Source organism: Mytilus edulis, chromosome 8, assembly GCF_963676685.1.
Source record: "Mytilus edulis chromosome 8, xbMytEdul2.2, whole genome shotgun sequence".
In the NCBI taxonomy this organism is placed as follows: Eukaryota; Metazoa; Mollusca; class Bivalvia; order Mytilida; family Mytilidae; genus Mytilus; species Mytilus edulis.
Window position 1 is genome coordinate 24,984,452 of NC_092351.1, and position 18,760 is coordinate 25,003,211.

General features: G+C 30.1%; 1 protein-coding gene across 2 annotated transcripts in view; it reads right to left on the reverse strand.

Moving 5' to 3' along the window:
• Positions 1 to 1,365: 1,365 nt before the first annotated feature.
• Positions 1,366 to 18,760, reverse strand: part of LOC139485165 (lactadherin-like) — a 74,337-nt gene continuing 56,942 nt past the window's right edge. Inside the window, exons 1-5 of one of the 2 annotated variants that reach the window (XM_071269393.1) lie at positions 17,408 to 17,564; positions 12,513 to 12,620; positions 9,789 to 9,828; positions 6,409 to 6,500; positions 1,366 to 1,429 (exon numbers count right to left, since the gene is read on the reverse strand). In XM_071269393.1, the coding sequence (XP_071125494.1) occupies positions 1,428 to 1,429; positions 6,409 to 6,500; positions 9,789 to 9,828; positions 12,513 to 12,620; positions 17,408 to 17,477 (312 nt within the window). In that variant the 5' untranslated portion in view covers positions 17,478 to 17,564 and the 3' untranslated portion in view covers positions 1,366 to 1,427. Of the gene's footprint in view, positions 1,430 to 6,408; positions 6,501 to 9,788; positions 9,829 to 12,512; positions 12,621 to 17,407; positions 17,565 to 18,760 lie in introns of those variants that run through there. The other variant, XM_071269392.1, reaches the window with a different exon arrangement.

Sequence of the window (18,760 nt, forward strand, 5' to 3'; positions counted from 1 at the left end):
TTTGAAATTTAAAAGTGTCCTACACGTTTTGCTAAATACAGCTAATGTAAAGAGGTCATAAACAGATATAAAAAGATGTGGTATGAGTGCCAATGAGACAACTCTCTATCCAAGTCACAATTTTTAAAATGAAAACCAATATAAATAGTCTGATAAAATGTGACCTAGTACAATACCAACAAATAAGCGCACAAATTCTTAACAACGTAAGGTTTAATCAACGTATAGAAAACATAAGTAGTTATGATTTAATTTATCAAAATCAAAATTAAAGAGGTGCTGATTTAAACTTTATTCAAATATATCATTACGGTGTTCAATTGATAGTATATGAACACAAATACATTTACTTAACACGAATCTTGGTACATGAATAAAATATTCAATTATATTTTTAAAAAATTGAGTTTTCCGAATATAAATTCACAAATGGTATAATTATATTAAATATGTCATTTTTATGTATTAGCTTAAGTGTAAAATATTTCTTCAGAGGACAAGTATCAATCGATAATCCCCCCCCCCCCCCCCCCCCCTTTCTCGCCGTATAAAAAATATTGACCGTCATGGAATATCTGTTTCACAGATGATGACTTGTGTTGTAGATGTAACCCTTCGAAAATGTATAAACGCATTACGAGTTGGATAACCGTTATGGAAAACACGACGATTTGATTTTTAACATATTTTATTCATTATGATACGAAAGGGATTGAACAATAGGTAACAACTATAAATCTCTCTCTACATTATATGTGCAAGGTATACATCATTAATAAAAAGAAAACTGTATTCAAAATAGTAGAACTACATTCGATTATTGCATGCAAGTCATGAACACATGCAAACAAATAAATATATGTAGTGTTAAGTAAGGTTCCACCTAAGAATCAGGCAGATATTGAATGATAACTGATACATGACATTTTTTCAAAAATGTTATATTTTTAATTTTCATGAAGTATTTGTGCTAACTTTTATATATACACAATATTTTGTGATATATATCCCATTTGATGAAGCAAGTAATTGTCTATAATTCAGGTACCTTGGGGCATGCAGATATAAACAACATTATAAGTCATCACAAATGTATATATACCACAAGGTTTGGAAGAGTGACTACGCATACTTATTGAAATTGCTGTTTAGGGGAAAAGAAAGAACAAAATGAACAGCTTCGGAAATAGATACAATTAACGAAATGGTAACGTTTTGATCATTGTACATTAGTTAATTACTAAAAATAAAACAAAATATACCCATTTGTACATTTATATATACTTAAAAACCATGAACAACTAATTAATAGTAAAATGGACTCGTATTCCTATTTTCATCTTAAAGTACAAAATGATAATATTTCATAGTTGGAAGATATATGTATCTGTTGATATCTGCTGTTCATTTTAATTTGGTTTTGTTGATTCTGAAATAAAGAAAAACAATATTGTTATACATATTTACTTTTTTGTTTCGTTAACTAATAATAATTTTGATACACCCACAATATTTGTATGTATAAAGCTATGTTTATTTATTTAAAATATTTTTCTAAATGTATTTGTTTATGACGCTTGGACGTAGATTATTTTGAAAATGTGTGTTTCATTGTAATATCTGATTTGCAAAAAGTTTGAGCATTTCTTAATTTGAATAGTTATTGTTTTGTGCACCTGCCAACTAAATGATGTTGTTGTGTTGATGTTGTTTACTGTGTCCGGAAATGTAGAAACGATCCTGGTAAAAAGTAAAATCACATAAAAATCAGAACTCTCCGAGGAAAATTCAAAACAGAAAGTCCCTAATCAAATGGCAAAATCATAAGCCCGGACACATCAAACGTATTATAAAAGGAAATAAATTCAACACTGTAATTAGATCATTGCATATTGTTTTCATTGGTATTACCATTGATTTTTTAACAGTAAATTAAAAGCAAACTAAATATTATTGTTATATACACATACACATTCATAGATCTACAGTCTGTCGATACCTGTATCTTGGCATTGCACAATGTCATGGTTTTTTTTTTCTCTGACAGTTTACGACGTCTTTACACTAAATTCATTGGATTTTGGATTTGTACATGATTGATAATTTCGTCTTAGATGCATGATTGTTTTTAATTGTTGTTAGTGTCTTTGAACTAGCTGTCAGTAACTGCGACTACTCTCAGGTCTGTACTTGCCGTTTGTTTAAATTTTGTTTTGAATTTTGGTACACAATTTAGGCCGTTAATTTTTTCGTTTGAATTGTTTAATATTTGTCATTTTAGGGCCTTTTATAGCTGACTATGCGGTATAGACTTTGGTGAATGTTGAAGGCCTTACAACGACCTAAATTTATTAATTCATGTGTCATTTAGTCTCTTGTAGAGGGTTTTTACATTGGAAATCATACCACATTTTCTTTTTTATATTAAGCAAAAAGCTTGATTATCCTCCATTGATGTAATTTGTTATACCATTATCGAACTACACACACATTATTGATATTTTAATATGTACTTCAATCCATGTTTTTACATTGCTTACTTGCAGCCACTTATTTTTAATAATATTCTTAACCGAATAAGTAACTCAATATTTTTTACGACGTCAGATGTATATTATAACGTTTACCGCTGTTGATAGACTATCAGTCCCCATAAGTGGTATCAACTTAGTAATTTGGTGCCGACATGATGTATACAAAGCATTGATCTATACATTAATGAATCTATGAATTGTTATTATAAAATTGAATTCCAACTCCCTCATAATAAGTTCACCTTAATTAATGTAATTGCACATGTTTAGTCCCTTGTTGGTCATATATCTCTTAAACTATTTTGGATCATATACGTCCTTGGTTTTCTAATTTTAGCAACGAGGGCATCTGATGAGGGTAAAGCCATACGCATACAATTTTAAAATGTTTGATCAATTTTGTTTTCAATCGAGGAAACATTAAATATCGATAAGATAAGAGTACCATCAGTTTACAGTTTAAAAAATGTATATATATTTGCAAATTGACAGTTACAAATATTGCAAAAAGTGTCTATTACTGTTATTGAAATAGGCAAACAGTATAAGTTTTAATAATAGAGTTGTATAATTTTTGGGTTTTTTTTAGAAAAAAAATGTATCCACCATGTGTAATGATAATATATATGATATATTGATTAAAATGTTTTCACTTTTAAGATTTTCAGTTTCAATTGTACAATAGAAACATCAAAGTTACTTTTGATTTTAATTTAATAATTGGACCTCATTCGAAATATTTCTTTTCGATTGTAATTCAACGAACAAACAAGTAAGCCTATAATGGTTTACTTTTATGAATTGTTATTTGGATGGAGAGTTGTCTCATTGGCACTCACACAACATCTCCCTATATCTATATAATGTATGAGCATAACATTTATAATGAATGTCACGCACTCACTTTATGTTGTTACTTTTTTCAGTTGTTTGACTCTTTCGTAAAATGTGTACGAAGTTCAGACATTGATAAGGGACTTTCTGATTTGAATTTTCCTTGGAGTTCAGTACTTTTGAGATTTCACTTTTGATTGAATTTGAAATATGCTAGTGTGGTACATGTTCCTTTATCGACAATTTATTTTTAGGACTAAGTATAATATACGATATCCGTCTCTAGACATAAAATCTTCTTTTTTTATAGGACGTTCAGGAAAATATATGCAACTTTCTAAAGCAATGCTGTTATATATCTGATGGGTTTGCATAGTTATTTAAACACTTTGAATGATTCCATTTTCCTTTTGACAAAATTATGTCGAAAAAGAATTCGGCAAAATTTGAAATAATTGTGTCATGAGTATTTATATACAATTTATTTAACTTCATAAAAAAATATTAGGCAGATTTTGATACGTTTAATGGTTTTTTTTAGGAACTAAAGGATGTACTTAGGTGAGGTTTTTGAATAAGTGTCAACTGTTTGGACTCATTGGTGTTTTTCCATACGATAAAAAGCAAAATATTTTGCCCCATAACACCTATTAATATTTTAGCATAAGACTTAATAGCTCATAAAAGGTCCTTTGACAAAATTTAAGCACATGATTGATTTTGTTTCTTTTGATTTGAGACCCATATAATACCAATGCAAATATAAGGTAAAAGTCCGAGTCCGCCTTTTCCCGCCATATATATAAATCAAATATCTCGAAAATGAGTGTTAATTTTTAATTCTTGGTTTATGTTATAGATAATGCATATTTTAAGGTTTTTCTTGTCGTAGAACACACCGAGGGGTGTCAAGATTGATCAAATGAAAGACCGACCGGAGGGAGGTCTTTCTTTGAACAATCCTAACTACCCGAGGTGTGTTCTACGACAAGAAAAACCTTAAAATATGCATTATCTGACTTATATACCGTCAAAAAAATATTAATTTATTAAGATTTGTAAAATTTGGTATCCTATTTTACCGACAACACTTAAGTGGGATATTCCTTTCTAATGCGTTCAGGTTTTAATACGCCCTGCGGCTCATTTAGAATGTGAAATAAAACTCACTTAATAATTTAGATATAAACCTTTTAAAAATTATTATCCATACACAATAAAAATATTACTGTAACTGCATGAAGTAAGACACAAATATATTGTTACCCTCCGATAACGGTGTATGACAAATACAAGACACATTGTAAGTAATTTATTGTACCACTTAGCTTATAGAAAAGGAGGATGGGTATGTTTTTTTTTCTATTTGTTATGTTTTTTCTATCTCGGAAAAGTGGTTATATTTTTTAACAATTTTACTTGAATCGAATGAAAAATTCAGAAAGATTGTATTTTGAATAGCAATACAATTTTATTAAAAGATAATCAGGATATAATTATATACCCTCCAGTCCGCACCCGACCCTTTCGTGAGTTACGTTAATGTTATTGAATAGAATATAAGATTATATTATTAGTTGATCATTTGATAGAGTAAAAGGTATACATAAATTTTAAAAAGTTAAGAACTGACACGAAGACGAATATAAATACATGTAGGTCACAGTATGATTTCCTATTCAGTGTGTATCGTTCTGAACATGCATGAAATATTTGCCACTGGACGTTAAGCAAGCAACCAAAAATCAATCAACCTATTTAGTTTTACTTAATAAGATTTTCAAAATCTTACACACGAATAGGTTAAATCTGGATTTATTTTATGAAAGTCTACATTAAAATTTATCTGACATATATGATAACGTTTCTTTATTGTAGCGATAAATTAACAAAACTTCACGTACTTCACGTTATTTGTTTCTAAAATTAAAATGCGGGACTACAATGACGGTTTTCTTTTACACCTATTATCGATTGAACTTTAAAAAATAAATTTCCAAATCGGCAACAAAAAACTGTTAGACGAATTAAGTTTTGAAGTAAATTATAGATTGCATGTTTATCAAGGAAAATAATGACCTCACACAGGTCATTATTTTATGCCTTTGAGCATATTTCAATGAAACATGGTATCGTCCGGGTTGATTCTGAAAAAGAATGACCTGTCGTTCTGAAAGAAAATAACTCCATATAGGTATATAATTAATTTTATCTTAGATCACCTAAGTACATCCGTGAAAATGAATTCGTGTGATTTAAATGCATAAGTCAAGGGGGTGATGAATTTTGTAATATTAATCTGAGCTACATGGGATTCAATGATGTTTGTATTTGCGCTCTTTCGTAGATTTTATTTTATTTTTTAATTTATTCAATTGTGTTTAAAATCATTGATCGATCTTTTATTCCAAACATATGTGCTTTCGTGAAATATGCTTTTTATAGATCCAAATTCGTTTCAGTAAAGTGATTACCATGATTACTATATTTTAAAACATTTTAAAAAATGGATATCATCTTTTATGTCATGTATACAAATGTATGAAAATTAGTCTTAAATGCATGATTTATTTATCAGTTGTTTTGGGCCTTCATCTACCTGTCAATAACTGCGATAAGTCTCAGACATGTACTGGTAGTATCTATGTTGTGGGGATGTATAAGTACCCTGCTACGTCTTCTCTGTGTTTTTGTCAGATATATTTCTGCTTTGGATTGATCTTGTAACCCTGCCACATGCTGTATTGGCCTTTCCAAAGTCATGAGTCTGTAATTGTGGTCGTCGTTTTGTGCTGTATATCATATTCGTTTTTCGTTCACAGTGTATAACCATGCGTAAATCAGACTGTTCGTTTTCTCGTTTGAATTTTTTACATTTGTAATTTCGGAGCCTTTTATAGCTGACTATACTCAGGGTGTTTACTCATTGTTGAAGGTCGTACGTTGAAATTAAGTTGTTAATTTCTGAATCATCTGGTCTTTTGTTGAGAGTAGTCGCATTTGCAATAAAACCATATCTTATTAATTTATATATACTTACATTTTTTCAAAAGGAATTTCCAAATAATAATACCACCGACTGCAATTAAAGCAACACCGGCAATGCTTCCAATTACTATTCCAGCAATTTCTCTACAAAATAAAAATATAGGTCTGTAAACAATTATCACTCAGTTGCTAAACATTTCTCTGGTACAATTACCACAAATGCGATGCAAATACATATAAGGAAAGATATTTTTATCAGATGGAACGAGATATCTATCAAGCTAAAGTTTATACTATCAAAGCAACATTTAAAACAAATGACGTATATTTAATTTATAGACTTTTTTTGTATCTTGATTTCCATTATTCATTTTTATCCTTAAGGTAGATTCATGGTATACCGCCATCTTGGATTGTACAATTACAGTACAAAATCGGTCTAGTTATTTGCCCAAAACAATAAATTTGGAGACAGATTTGCAATTTAATGGTTAGACTGTTTATCTATATTAAGAAAACTTGTAAATGTATTGTATTTTACATTTTAACAAATATCAAGCTTTTTGTTTTTAAAAAATTTTTTTTTTCAAATGAGCCATATAAGGGGAAATAACTCTTTTAGTACAAAATTTAACCTGGACTAATAGGGAAATTTTTTATTTTTACTTGTGGCAAGAAAACAAGTTCGGTGACACCATTTTTTCTTTTTATTTTCTTAAAATATACCATGAAAACTATCTTCTCACAATTTATTTCAAAATTCTATCTCATAGAACTTTTTTTATGCACTCTTATGTGTTTTTTCATGAACAAACTAACCAAATTTAGGCAGTTTTCAACGACTCATAGCTCTAAAAATAGCACGGTGACCCATACTTTTTGTTATATTTTTGAAAAAAGCGTAGTAAGATCTTCATTTTTCAAAAAAACATTTACTTATGACCTACCTTAAACAAATTGATTCGATGTCATATTTCTGTTATACACATAACAAAAATTGCCAATGAGACAACTGTTCAATAAAGACCTAATGTCGTAGCGTAGACGCTAGCAAGAACAGGTCATTGTACATCCTAAAACTATGAGCCTATTCCCGAACAATTCAAAGACTGTTTATAGTTCTTTAGAATGAAAACAAATCAGTTAAACATATAATACATTCAAATTTGGTTCATAAAACACAAATACTAAAACACTTAGTAGCGACTTGCTTTTGAATATATTATAAATGAAAGTAACAGTAGTATACCACTGTTCAAAATGTACAAAACAATGAAGTGCAACAAAAAACAAACGACAATGCACCATACATAGAAACAAACTATTAGAAAACAACTGTCATATTCCTGACTTCGAAAAGGACATTTTAAGAAAAACAATGGTTGGTTGAACCTGTATTTACGGCTTCCCAAAACTCTGCGGTTTATGGCAATGTTAAATATACTGCTAAAATGACAACAATAAATAACGGGAATATAATACAAATAAATGCAGCACACCCAAGACAGGGAAATAAATAAATAAATAATGATATAATAATATCCTTCGACATGTTAACCACAGAACAACAACGAATAACTAAAATTAATTTAGAACAGTTCGAAAAAACTTAGTAGAATTTCACGCGAAGTATCAAAGCTACAAAAATTACGTCACAGGTAAATTTTAAAGAATTGGATATAAATCAAGATTATGTTTATGATTATGTAATTTGATGTATTTTATAACAAGTACAAGATTATCAATTTAGAATTGTGTTAGTAATAGAGCAACTAACTCGGCCTTATATACACTGTGTAAAAATTTAAATCCTGAGCACATAGTTGCTTTTAACTAAAATCATGCAGATGAACTTGGTGATTAATTATCTTTACTTTTACATACAAACACAGCATAAAAAAGAAATCACACCTACAAACGATCAGACACAAACAATATCCGATCAGAATTACAAATAAAATTCGTCACTAAATACATAAATTGTTAATCGTGTTGATATTGGAACGTAGATTTAAACAAATTCAAATGTGGTTAATAAAACCTATATACTAGAACGCCTTGTGGCCACTTGTTGGTTAATAAATTAGTAATCGTGTTAATATTGGAACATAGCTTTGTTAGAAATGTTAAAACTATATGGAAATAGATACATTAATTGCACAAAGCTAGAAAGCAAATGTGACTAGCAAGTTCAGGACAGACCAACATGACAATACTTACTAATAAAACAAAAGAATTAAAAAATCAGATTGCTAAAAACCTGCAGTGACAAAATTAAGGGGCATTCGAATGGATCAGATTTGTAGCCTTATAAATTATTTCCTTGAGAAATATTATAAGCCCACCTAGTCAAAAGTGCTATCGAAACTGTCAGACTTCTTATAAAGGAGACGCGAGAGATTCCAAAGATATTCATACTCTCAGGTGCTCCGGAAGAGTTAGAAGATCCTGTTTTATAGGTGACACTCGTAAAGTTGCTGATGATTGTACAAACTCAATGATAATTCACATCGGTAATTCATTTTTGAGGAAGAGAGGTCGTTTTTCTTTTGAGAAACAGATATTACGTAATCGGTAACCATCTTGTGTTGGCCTTGGTAACTTTACCACTTTAAACTGATAGTTCAAAAGTTTACTGTAAAAGAGTTATTGTTCTATAAGACAATTAAATTGTTTCAGTTTTGCTAAGTATCTTCAAATTAAAATCTATAGATATAAACAAGTCAAGATCTTAATAGATAATTGCTTTTTATAGATAAGATTGTCATTTTGAGTGTTTTGCCAATGATTTGAAAACTATAAAAGCTTGAGACACAGTTTAATAACAATCGTGTTTCACAAGATAAAATCTATAAATTAATAAATTTTCAGCGAAATCTTAAGAAGATACTTTATAATATTAGAGAAACAAATATGTAAAATTCCGTAAAAAAAATTGTGACGAATTTTACCCTTTTTGTGTTTTTCCTATACGATTGAGATAGATAGAAACATTAAAAATTATCAGAAAAACAAGATCATAAAAAACGCTTTTTCTTTCAGGACTTCTTTTCGAGTCAACAATTGAGTGTCCATTATTGAAGAGGCTTTGGGAACTAGGTGGACGATATAGGTTCTTTAGAGCTTTTAGTTTAAATATGGTAAGTGATTTTTGTTAATGACTGCCAGTCGTTACTGCATATGTATACTTTTCGCAATACCAAACAAATGAATTGTACTGCCATTAATTCTCCCAGCTAGCATTAGGAGTCTATAATTAAATATATTTTTCCCGTCAACTTAAATTTCTCAACAGGTTGATTCAAATCTTAATGGCTCTATATACTTATAGCGGTACTATAAACAAAGAATTCGTTTGATACATTATTCTAAAATTAACATTAATGTATCAAATGAATTCTTAACACAAAAGTATAGATCAATTATTCTTACCCGTTGGACAGACCTGTATCTTCCTCACTCATTTGCACTGCTGTTTCATTAAACAAAAGTATAAGTTAATTGTAATAGTGTAACATTTAAATTGTTATTGTACATTGGTTGATATCATAAAATATAGCATGACTATTGTTACAGTGTCGTACAATTCAAGGAATACATGTAGAATAAGGTTAACAAAACATGACAGTACGGAATAACAGAAAAAGAAGAAACACTATTAAATTAAAAACCAAATATGTATTTTATTATAATGTTTCTTTTGTGGTTCGGCTTAATATTGTGTTGTGTCTTAACCTGTGGTTTAAATTCTGTATTTTCGTTACATTTCATATTCGTCAGTATAGTCGAGTTAATATCCTTTTTCCGTGAATTGAGTATTGTTTCAGTTTTAGTCCAATTAATTATGACGTTGTCACAGTCCAAATAGTTATGACCTGGTTACTGTCTTAATTTTAAATAGCCTTTCAAGACCCTTCATAATAATGATAATTATTTGGACTAGTATTGTGAAAATAATTATGAACTTTTTTTCGTTTCATACAATTGTATGGAATTGAAGATTATGTATACGTCACAAAAAACGTCACTGTTGGAAGTGTCCTGTTCTGTCTTGAAAAGAAAATAAATATTGCATTTCTGCGGTTTACATGTTGTAATGTATTATAATATGATGTATGCGTTTTTCTGTGCTGATTGTTCTTCCATTTGTTACTGTAACGTAGTTTGTTATAGTGATATTTGCAACAGCCTCTGGCCTTTGTTAGTCTTGTATTATTTAAATTTTAGTTTCTTGTGTACAATTTGGAAATTAGTATGGCGTTCATTATCACTGAACTAGTATATATTTGTTTAAGGGCCAGCTGAAGGACGCCTCCGGGTGCGGGAATTTCTCGCTACATTGAAGACCTGTTGGTGACCTTCTGCTGTTGGTTTTTTTTTCTATGGTCGGGTTGTTGTCACTTTGGCACATTCCCTATTTCCATTCTCAATTTTATTGCCATATAAGCCGTAGTTTTGTCTAACCACAAAACAAAATTCAACCCAAATATGTTTCTTAATAAGGCAAGAACGAAGTCAGGAATATGGCAGATGGTATTAAAAATTAAGTTTCCATGTATGTTTGCACTTCAGGATTTATTTTGATGTGTTGTTATTCTGTAATAGTTGATGTGTTTCTATCGGTTAAATGCTAGTTTCTCGGATTCTGTCAATTGATCGATGACTTTTGATCTTCATTGAACAGTCTATGTTATCGCCGAATTAGACAAGACGGGAATCACAAATAAAGTAAGATCTGCTGACTATTTTCAGAACACATGAGTTTTCACACACTTTTTGGTAGCCCGTTTATGTTCCTCTATCTATATGTTTAGGTATACTGTTATTTGTCGTTTCGTAATATTCTTTGTTTTACCATAATTATGCATCATTATACCCCGTTTTCATAGAATTACCGTTAATACGTACCGTGGATTCATCATTATTCGTTGGATACCAATTTTCGTGGATTTCGTGGGTACAGGGGAACCACAAATTTAAATATTCAACGAATTGCCAAATTTCTGAAGGAATGCATGCAGACTTTTCCAAGACCACGAAATAAAATATCAACGAATATGTAAGTTTTACTCAAACCACGAAAATTGGTACCCACGAAAATAAATGAATCTACAGTATATAATTGTTGATGATGTTTTTGTTGCTAAATCTTTGGGTTTAAAGGTAGTTATTTGTAATGTGTTTGTCACTTCGTCATGGTTGAGTTTATCAGTAAGTTAAAATAATTCAGTAAGTTTGTGTTAAGGTTTGATTGATCAATACTTTTAAAACATTTAGGATATCTATGGTCACTGATATATGTCGCAGTCACTATCTCGTACTAATGAAACGTATCACCAAATTAGTAATGTTCACATTGTAAGGTAAACAAGACGGATAACATGGTGGGCAGGAATTTCTAAATATTTCTTGTATCAGTTGAGCTCGGGCTCTTCAATCTTCAGCTTTATGTGCACTGGATTTTTTTAACTGCTGTTTCTTTTTCTTAATTTTTTCCAATCGTGATATTGTCGTGATTTTTTTTTTTGTGTTCTTTTCTTCTGATAATGCTGAATTGTGTCGTTTTTACAGTCTAAAATTTGACAGATGACTACGTTTTGTAACAAACACATTTTTTCTATATAAAAAAATACATTCCAATTTTAGAAACAGTACAAATAAAGCTCGATGTAAGAATCATTATAAGAATCTTTTTGGTGTAATTATCCATTAAATATAATCCACCAAAATTCAAATGAAGTGGAGGAAAACAATTATCAACAACTATACGGCCTTCATCAAACAGAAAAACCAATACCGTTTAGTCGGCTATAAAAGACCCTGTAAAAATGCTAACACTTAAATTGAGAAAATAACGGCCTAATCTATAACAAAACTATTAACGACAAAGCAAATATTATAAACATGAACCAACAACACACACTGAACTATAGTCGCATAAGTAAGAACAGCGCATAAAGCATATGGCGCGATTAAACATGTTTATGAGCACTCAACCAACTTCTAACCTTTGCCATGGATTTACAGCTATACAAATTAATTGAAAAAGGTTTAGCTCTGGTGACTTTATTAAACCAAGGCAAAAACAAAAATTCACTGAAAATTTTTCAAATTACCTGCTTGTTGTATAATTCTTAGCCAAAAATCATAACTTACCTGTGTTACATGTTGAACCTGTATACCCCGAAGCGCAAGCGCATGTATATGACGAGGACGCTGCAGAACATGTACCACCGTTAAGGCAGGGATCGGGAGAACATGGATCTGAAATAATACATATCATGTAAGAACATACGACACAGGAAAGATATCTGTTGATTTTCCTAAAGATTTGGAAACAATATCACTTTTGATAAACACTAACAAAAAACATATATACAATTTATTCAGGATCTTTGTAAGAAATATCGACTCGACTCCTATTTTCTATCAGCGGTGATATCTCCGGAGCCGCCGGTCAAACGAATACACAGAACTAACAGGGCATATGAGCCAACATCTCCTGTGAATTTCGATTAATCAAATATATTATACACTGTCACTCATGATTTTTCTACTAGTATTTTAATTGCTATAGTTACACTTTTTATTTGTGTATTTCATATCAGGGGATATAGACTCATATCCCTTGTTTTGGTTGCAAATAAGACTGCAGGATTAACTGGCATGTTTCACTCCAGTATGAAACACCTTCTTGATTTATTTTGAAACAAGTTTAAATTCTTTTTATTTTTAGCTATTGACAATGATTAGTATCAGTGGTTGAATAATCCCTCTTTCAAAAGATTGCTTTTTCCTTGCAATAACATATCAGTGGAACATAAAACCCTTAACTACGGTAACCGTTGATTTTCAGCTGTTGATAATTCATGACAATGTCGATAATTGAAAATTCTATATCAATTATATATTTTGATCGTAATGTTTTGACTACAAATATGTAAAACATTTATATAAAAAGTTTGTACATTACACACAAAGCTTATACATGTATATAACACATACAAAAAGAACCGTGCAAATTTGCAATAGTACGCAAATGAATGGCAACGCACTTAATATCAAATCATTTAATATTGTGTATTTACCTTTGTCTTTGCAATAAACCGATGCAGGGTCAAGCGGAATATAAAAAAATGCTTTATTCCTATTTATATGTTAAGACGATATGCTCATCTCTGTATTGTCTGAATTCCAAGATCTAATAGCATTTCCGTAAATTCTTTGCTGTACGATTTTCATATAGTTTATGTTTATTCTACATCCAATGAATGATTTAGGTGTCTGTACAAGTTGAGGTATATTCTTTATCATGCTTTGTAAAATTCTGCTCTTCTATGAAGTTTTAGTGTTAGAGTGTATATGTTATATAGGAAATCTTATAATCTATCCGACTATATAGGCTTTTAATATTACGATCATGATAATAATTTGATGTAAGTTTAACGTTCATGGAATGGTCTGTTGAATACATTTCAGAGGTCAAATTAAAGATAAATACGATATACTGGAACTGGGAGGATTGTGAATAATGTCGACAGCTACAGGAAGGTGTATACATGTATGTGGAATGTAACATAATTTTGTAGCATATTTGAGAAAGCATCAGAGATAATGAAACTCATTTCGCTTGATCGATCTAATGTGTTGATCAATTTCCAACCGGACTTCACTGTTTATTTAAATGTTTTTATTAAGTCTCATCATTAGCTGTGCCTTTATCTGTCATCTTCTTTCAATTAAAGGATGACATTTGTTCAACTGTTTATAATTCATATATAGGTGTATTTGCTCCTGATTCCTATCTTATCGCACAATATATTAATTAAAGAGATTATGTACTATTAAAGTTCAATGTACAGAAATGACTGACAAATGAAAACGCTATCAACCGAACCATGTGTTACGATATCAATATGTAATAAGATCTACAATAGTTATACTGTTTACACCAGTTTCACCTGTTATTAAAATTGAATTTCTATAGTATTTGGGGTCTAACTAAATGAAAAATACCATATCAGTAGTCAACCAACAATAATTGTCGACCCATAGGTAGTATCGACAGATAATTCATTCATTAACCTTGTCACATAAATTATAATTGTATGAAGTATATCGTATAAATAAAACACAGCATATATTCTAAAATTTACTTTTCGTTTTTTTTTTATTCAAAACAACAGTCATATTTTCCTCAATATAATCATCTTATCAATATAAAGATATAGATTTAGAAACATTACTGAATTAAAATTTTGTAAGGCTCAAACATGACACATATAACTAATGATGGAAACATTTAGGATTTAATTTGTCAAACTTATTTTTGGTAGTTTTTGGCGTTTATCAAACTCTGATGTTTTCCAAACATTCTATTAGTATTAAAACAAATATGCCCTCATGTAGTTTTCTCAGTTAATGATATGTGGACTTTGAAATCTCTTGGCAACCAGGGGCCTGTTTATCAAAACTGTCCTAAGATCGGTTCTAGGAATTTTTTCGGACAGAAGTTAGGATAACGTTAGGACCGACTTACGACACGTCTTAGCATGCACATCTAAGCTATCTTAGGATTATCTTAGCTAGGATGTCCTAACCACTGTCCTAAGTACAATGTATGGCGTAAAAGAAAGTATCATATATAATTTTTTTTTAAATAAAAATATTGTACCAAATTTTATCAATTACTATAATTTAACTATATACTATAATAATAAAAAGGAGATTAATGATCTTCAAATATTTATTATTTAAATTTAAATGAAATACATAGTTTTTTATATAATAATTGTACATTTAAACTTTATGAAACAATACATATGACAAAAATATAATTACGTTTTATATATGAAATTCTGAAACGAACAAACTAATTATAAATAGTTTAAACTAAATGTGTAATCGGTAAAATCACTAAATGCATTGAATGAACTGAATATGAAGTGTCATGAATTCATACTTAAAAGTTCAAAGGCAAATCTCGTGCGTCTTTCATATAAATCCTGAGTACTTAAACTATTGTATTACATGTGTATATGAGCTAGACACGAAATTCAAATTTTACCAATGCAAAACTACAAACTCTCCTGAATGACGTGTAAAAAGTGTGAATCTTTGCTTTTTTCGTAAATTGTCAAATGTTGCAACCAATGATTGTGCAAAGAGGGATTGGGATCTAATATGCATCATATAAAGAAGCCACCTTTTGGTTTTTTAAAGGGGGAGGGATAGGATGAAATTTGAAAAAAAGCTGGACCGGAGTTTGAAAGTATAAAAAACCCAGGATGAGCAACTTTGCAAAAAGAAAAGGCGAATGACAATGTTTGTAACAAAAGTCAGGATAAACTAAAAAAAACAAGGCAGGACACGGTAAAATATTAAGAGGAAGGACAGAGTTTACAACAAAAAGAAAACATGGCAATATTCTTTATTCTAGCCCCTACCTCAACCTAATAACTCCCACCCACCCAGTCCAAAAATGAAATAGAACCTATACATGCCATATTTGTTTATAAAATAACCATCCAAATATATCCTAAAGTTAGGACCATCCTAAGACCATCTTAAGACACCTAAATTGGTATTCTAAAGTTAGGACAATTTATAGGATTTTCCTAAGTTGCGACATGCTTGATAAACCCATTTAGGACTAAGATATGTCCTAAGTTGGTCTTAGGACACGTCCTAATCCTGACAGAGCTTCGATTAACAGGCCCCAGTTTATTAATCATAAATTAAACGACCTTCTTACGTCTGAAAATCTGTTAATGGCACATGATTTTTTTTCAGATTTGTATATAAGGGAGACAAGATATAATTTGTACCGAGCCAACATTTAACCAAATATCAACAATTGACGTGTATGGTCCTTAAATTTTGCACAATTAAATAGATATTGAATAGTAAGGTATGTATAAAAAAAAAAAACTGTCGGATCTATATCGTCCATCATGACTGAAAACAAATGGCGGACAGCAACAGATGACAGACACTCTAGTACTGGTTCGTACAGAATAACTTAGAATGTTTCGTGTTTGTATTAAGCGTGCAATCTTTCAATTAATCTAGGCCATTGTTGCACATTTATCAACGCAAAATATATTAGAACCATATGTAAAACTCAAATGAAAAATAATCATTTTTAATACAATGTTTACTCAAAATTGGTTTTACTCTAAATTCGACGTAAATATCATTATCTGTAGATTTGCATAATACGTTTAGGTTATCCCAAATCACAATTTTACTGAAATAGATTCCATTTTATGTGTACTTTCATTAAAGGCATGTTGGAAATGCTGACATAATATTGTAGTTTCATTTAGATAAATATTAAATTATTAAGCTGAAAAAAGGTTGTTTTAGGCAACACACACTTCCCATCCTTTTGTCCGTACGTTTGTTCTCTATATAAGCTATACTCTTTGAATATTTTCTTAACAACCTCTAAAGAAACCATTTGTTTAAAAAAATATATTTAATGAATAACTGGAAAATATGGGGTTTCTTATTTCTTTTTTTTTTTTACCTCCATAAGAAATTCTCTGATCCGGGTTTTTATTGCATCCAATATTCAGTTTCTGATCGTAATTATTCATTTTTAAGAAATATTTCTGATTTGATTTTAAACATATTTTATTCATTAGGTTGAAAAGGATTGAGTAACAGGCGTACCTTGAAACATGAAAATATCCTTTATAAGTCATTCGAAATATATATATATATATATACATATATGTGGTTTGAAAAAGTCAGTAAGCATGTTTAGTGGAATAAATGAATTAATGTTAAAGAGGAGAAAAAAAACAAATAAAAACGAAATAAATCGAAAATTTAAGATAAATTTCAAACAAAACGTTGAGTATCACTGAATTATTTCCTTTGTGTCTTTTCAAAAATGAAATGATTGTTATGTTAAAGATATAAACACAGATTATGTGAATGATATCAACATCAAATGTGAGAACGATACAATACGATGTATATTTTTTTTTAAAGACTTATTGCAATATGATATATTTTTTTTCTAATTGCCTAAAAAATCTTACCTACAGCTCCTCCAGCCAGTATCAAAGGCACTGAACATAAGGCAAAATATAAAATGTACATGGAATACATCCCAAATGTGCACAGTTATATTAACAATCGACAAGTCAACTTTTACATGCTCTTTATTATTTTGGAACTGACAATCATGCATAACCTATCTTGTTCATTGGTGTCTCACTAAACTTTTTTATGTTGACAAACCAGTTTTGTAAATGATATTGCTTACATGTTTAAACAAGGCAGGACGGTTGTATTTTAAATTTAAATAATATCGGTCCGATTACAAATCTATTTTTACAAAATACCATTAGTCATTCCTCTCAAACGATTTTATGTATCTGTTAATATACTTCAATTTAAAACATAAAATTGAGAATGGAAATGGGGAATGTGCCAAAGAGACAACAACCCGACCATAGAAAAAAACAACAGCAGTAGGTCACTAATAGGTCTTCTATGTAGCGAAAAATTCCCGAGAAAAGTCCTTCAGCTGGCCCTTAAACAAATATATACTAGTTCAGTGATAATGAACGCCATACTAATTTCCAAATTGCACACAAGAAACTAAAATTAAAATAATACAAGACTAACAAAGGCCAGAGGCTCCTGACTTGGGACAGGCGCAAAAATGCGGCGGGGTTAAACATGTTTGTGAGATCTCAACCCTCCCTCTATACCTCTATCCAATGTAGAAAAGTAAACGCATAACAATATCTTATAACAACCATTCGCAATATGTAGTTTGAATGCTTAGACCGTTCTTTTTTATAACATAACGAAAGGTCCGAAAACTTTACGAATCATACTTGAGACCTATTTGAGAGATACTTTATCTTTACCTTACAATACTATTTTGTTATATTATTTTATGCGTTTAGAGTGTAGGGAACAACTCAGTACTATTTTCCAAATGTTGAATCGCCTTTCCATTATTTAACCTAAGAAAATACCAATGATCAAACAAAAACATCTTAACTTGTTAAACAATATACAGTTTATCTTTTATCATGATCCGGTTATGTGTAAAAAAAAGGTTTTGAAAATGAATATTCCACAGTCAACCATTTCTATCTAGTATAGTTTAAACATATTTGTTAAATAGTGGATTGGGGAAAAAGTTATTGCAACTTATCTATCTAGTTTCAAATGTGGTTCATTGCCACATTTTAAAAATAGGGCAAATAATGAATTTGTTTATTCCTTGTACCTTGCAAATCACGACAAAAGTCTGTGCAATTTATCCGTTTGAAATTTTGAAAAGACTATTTTGAAAATGATGTAAATGAATTATTTTGACCCTTTCACTTTCAAAACGCAGCATTATGTTCGTGAGTATATTGAATGAGCATTAA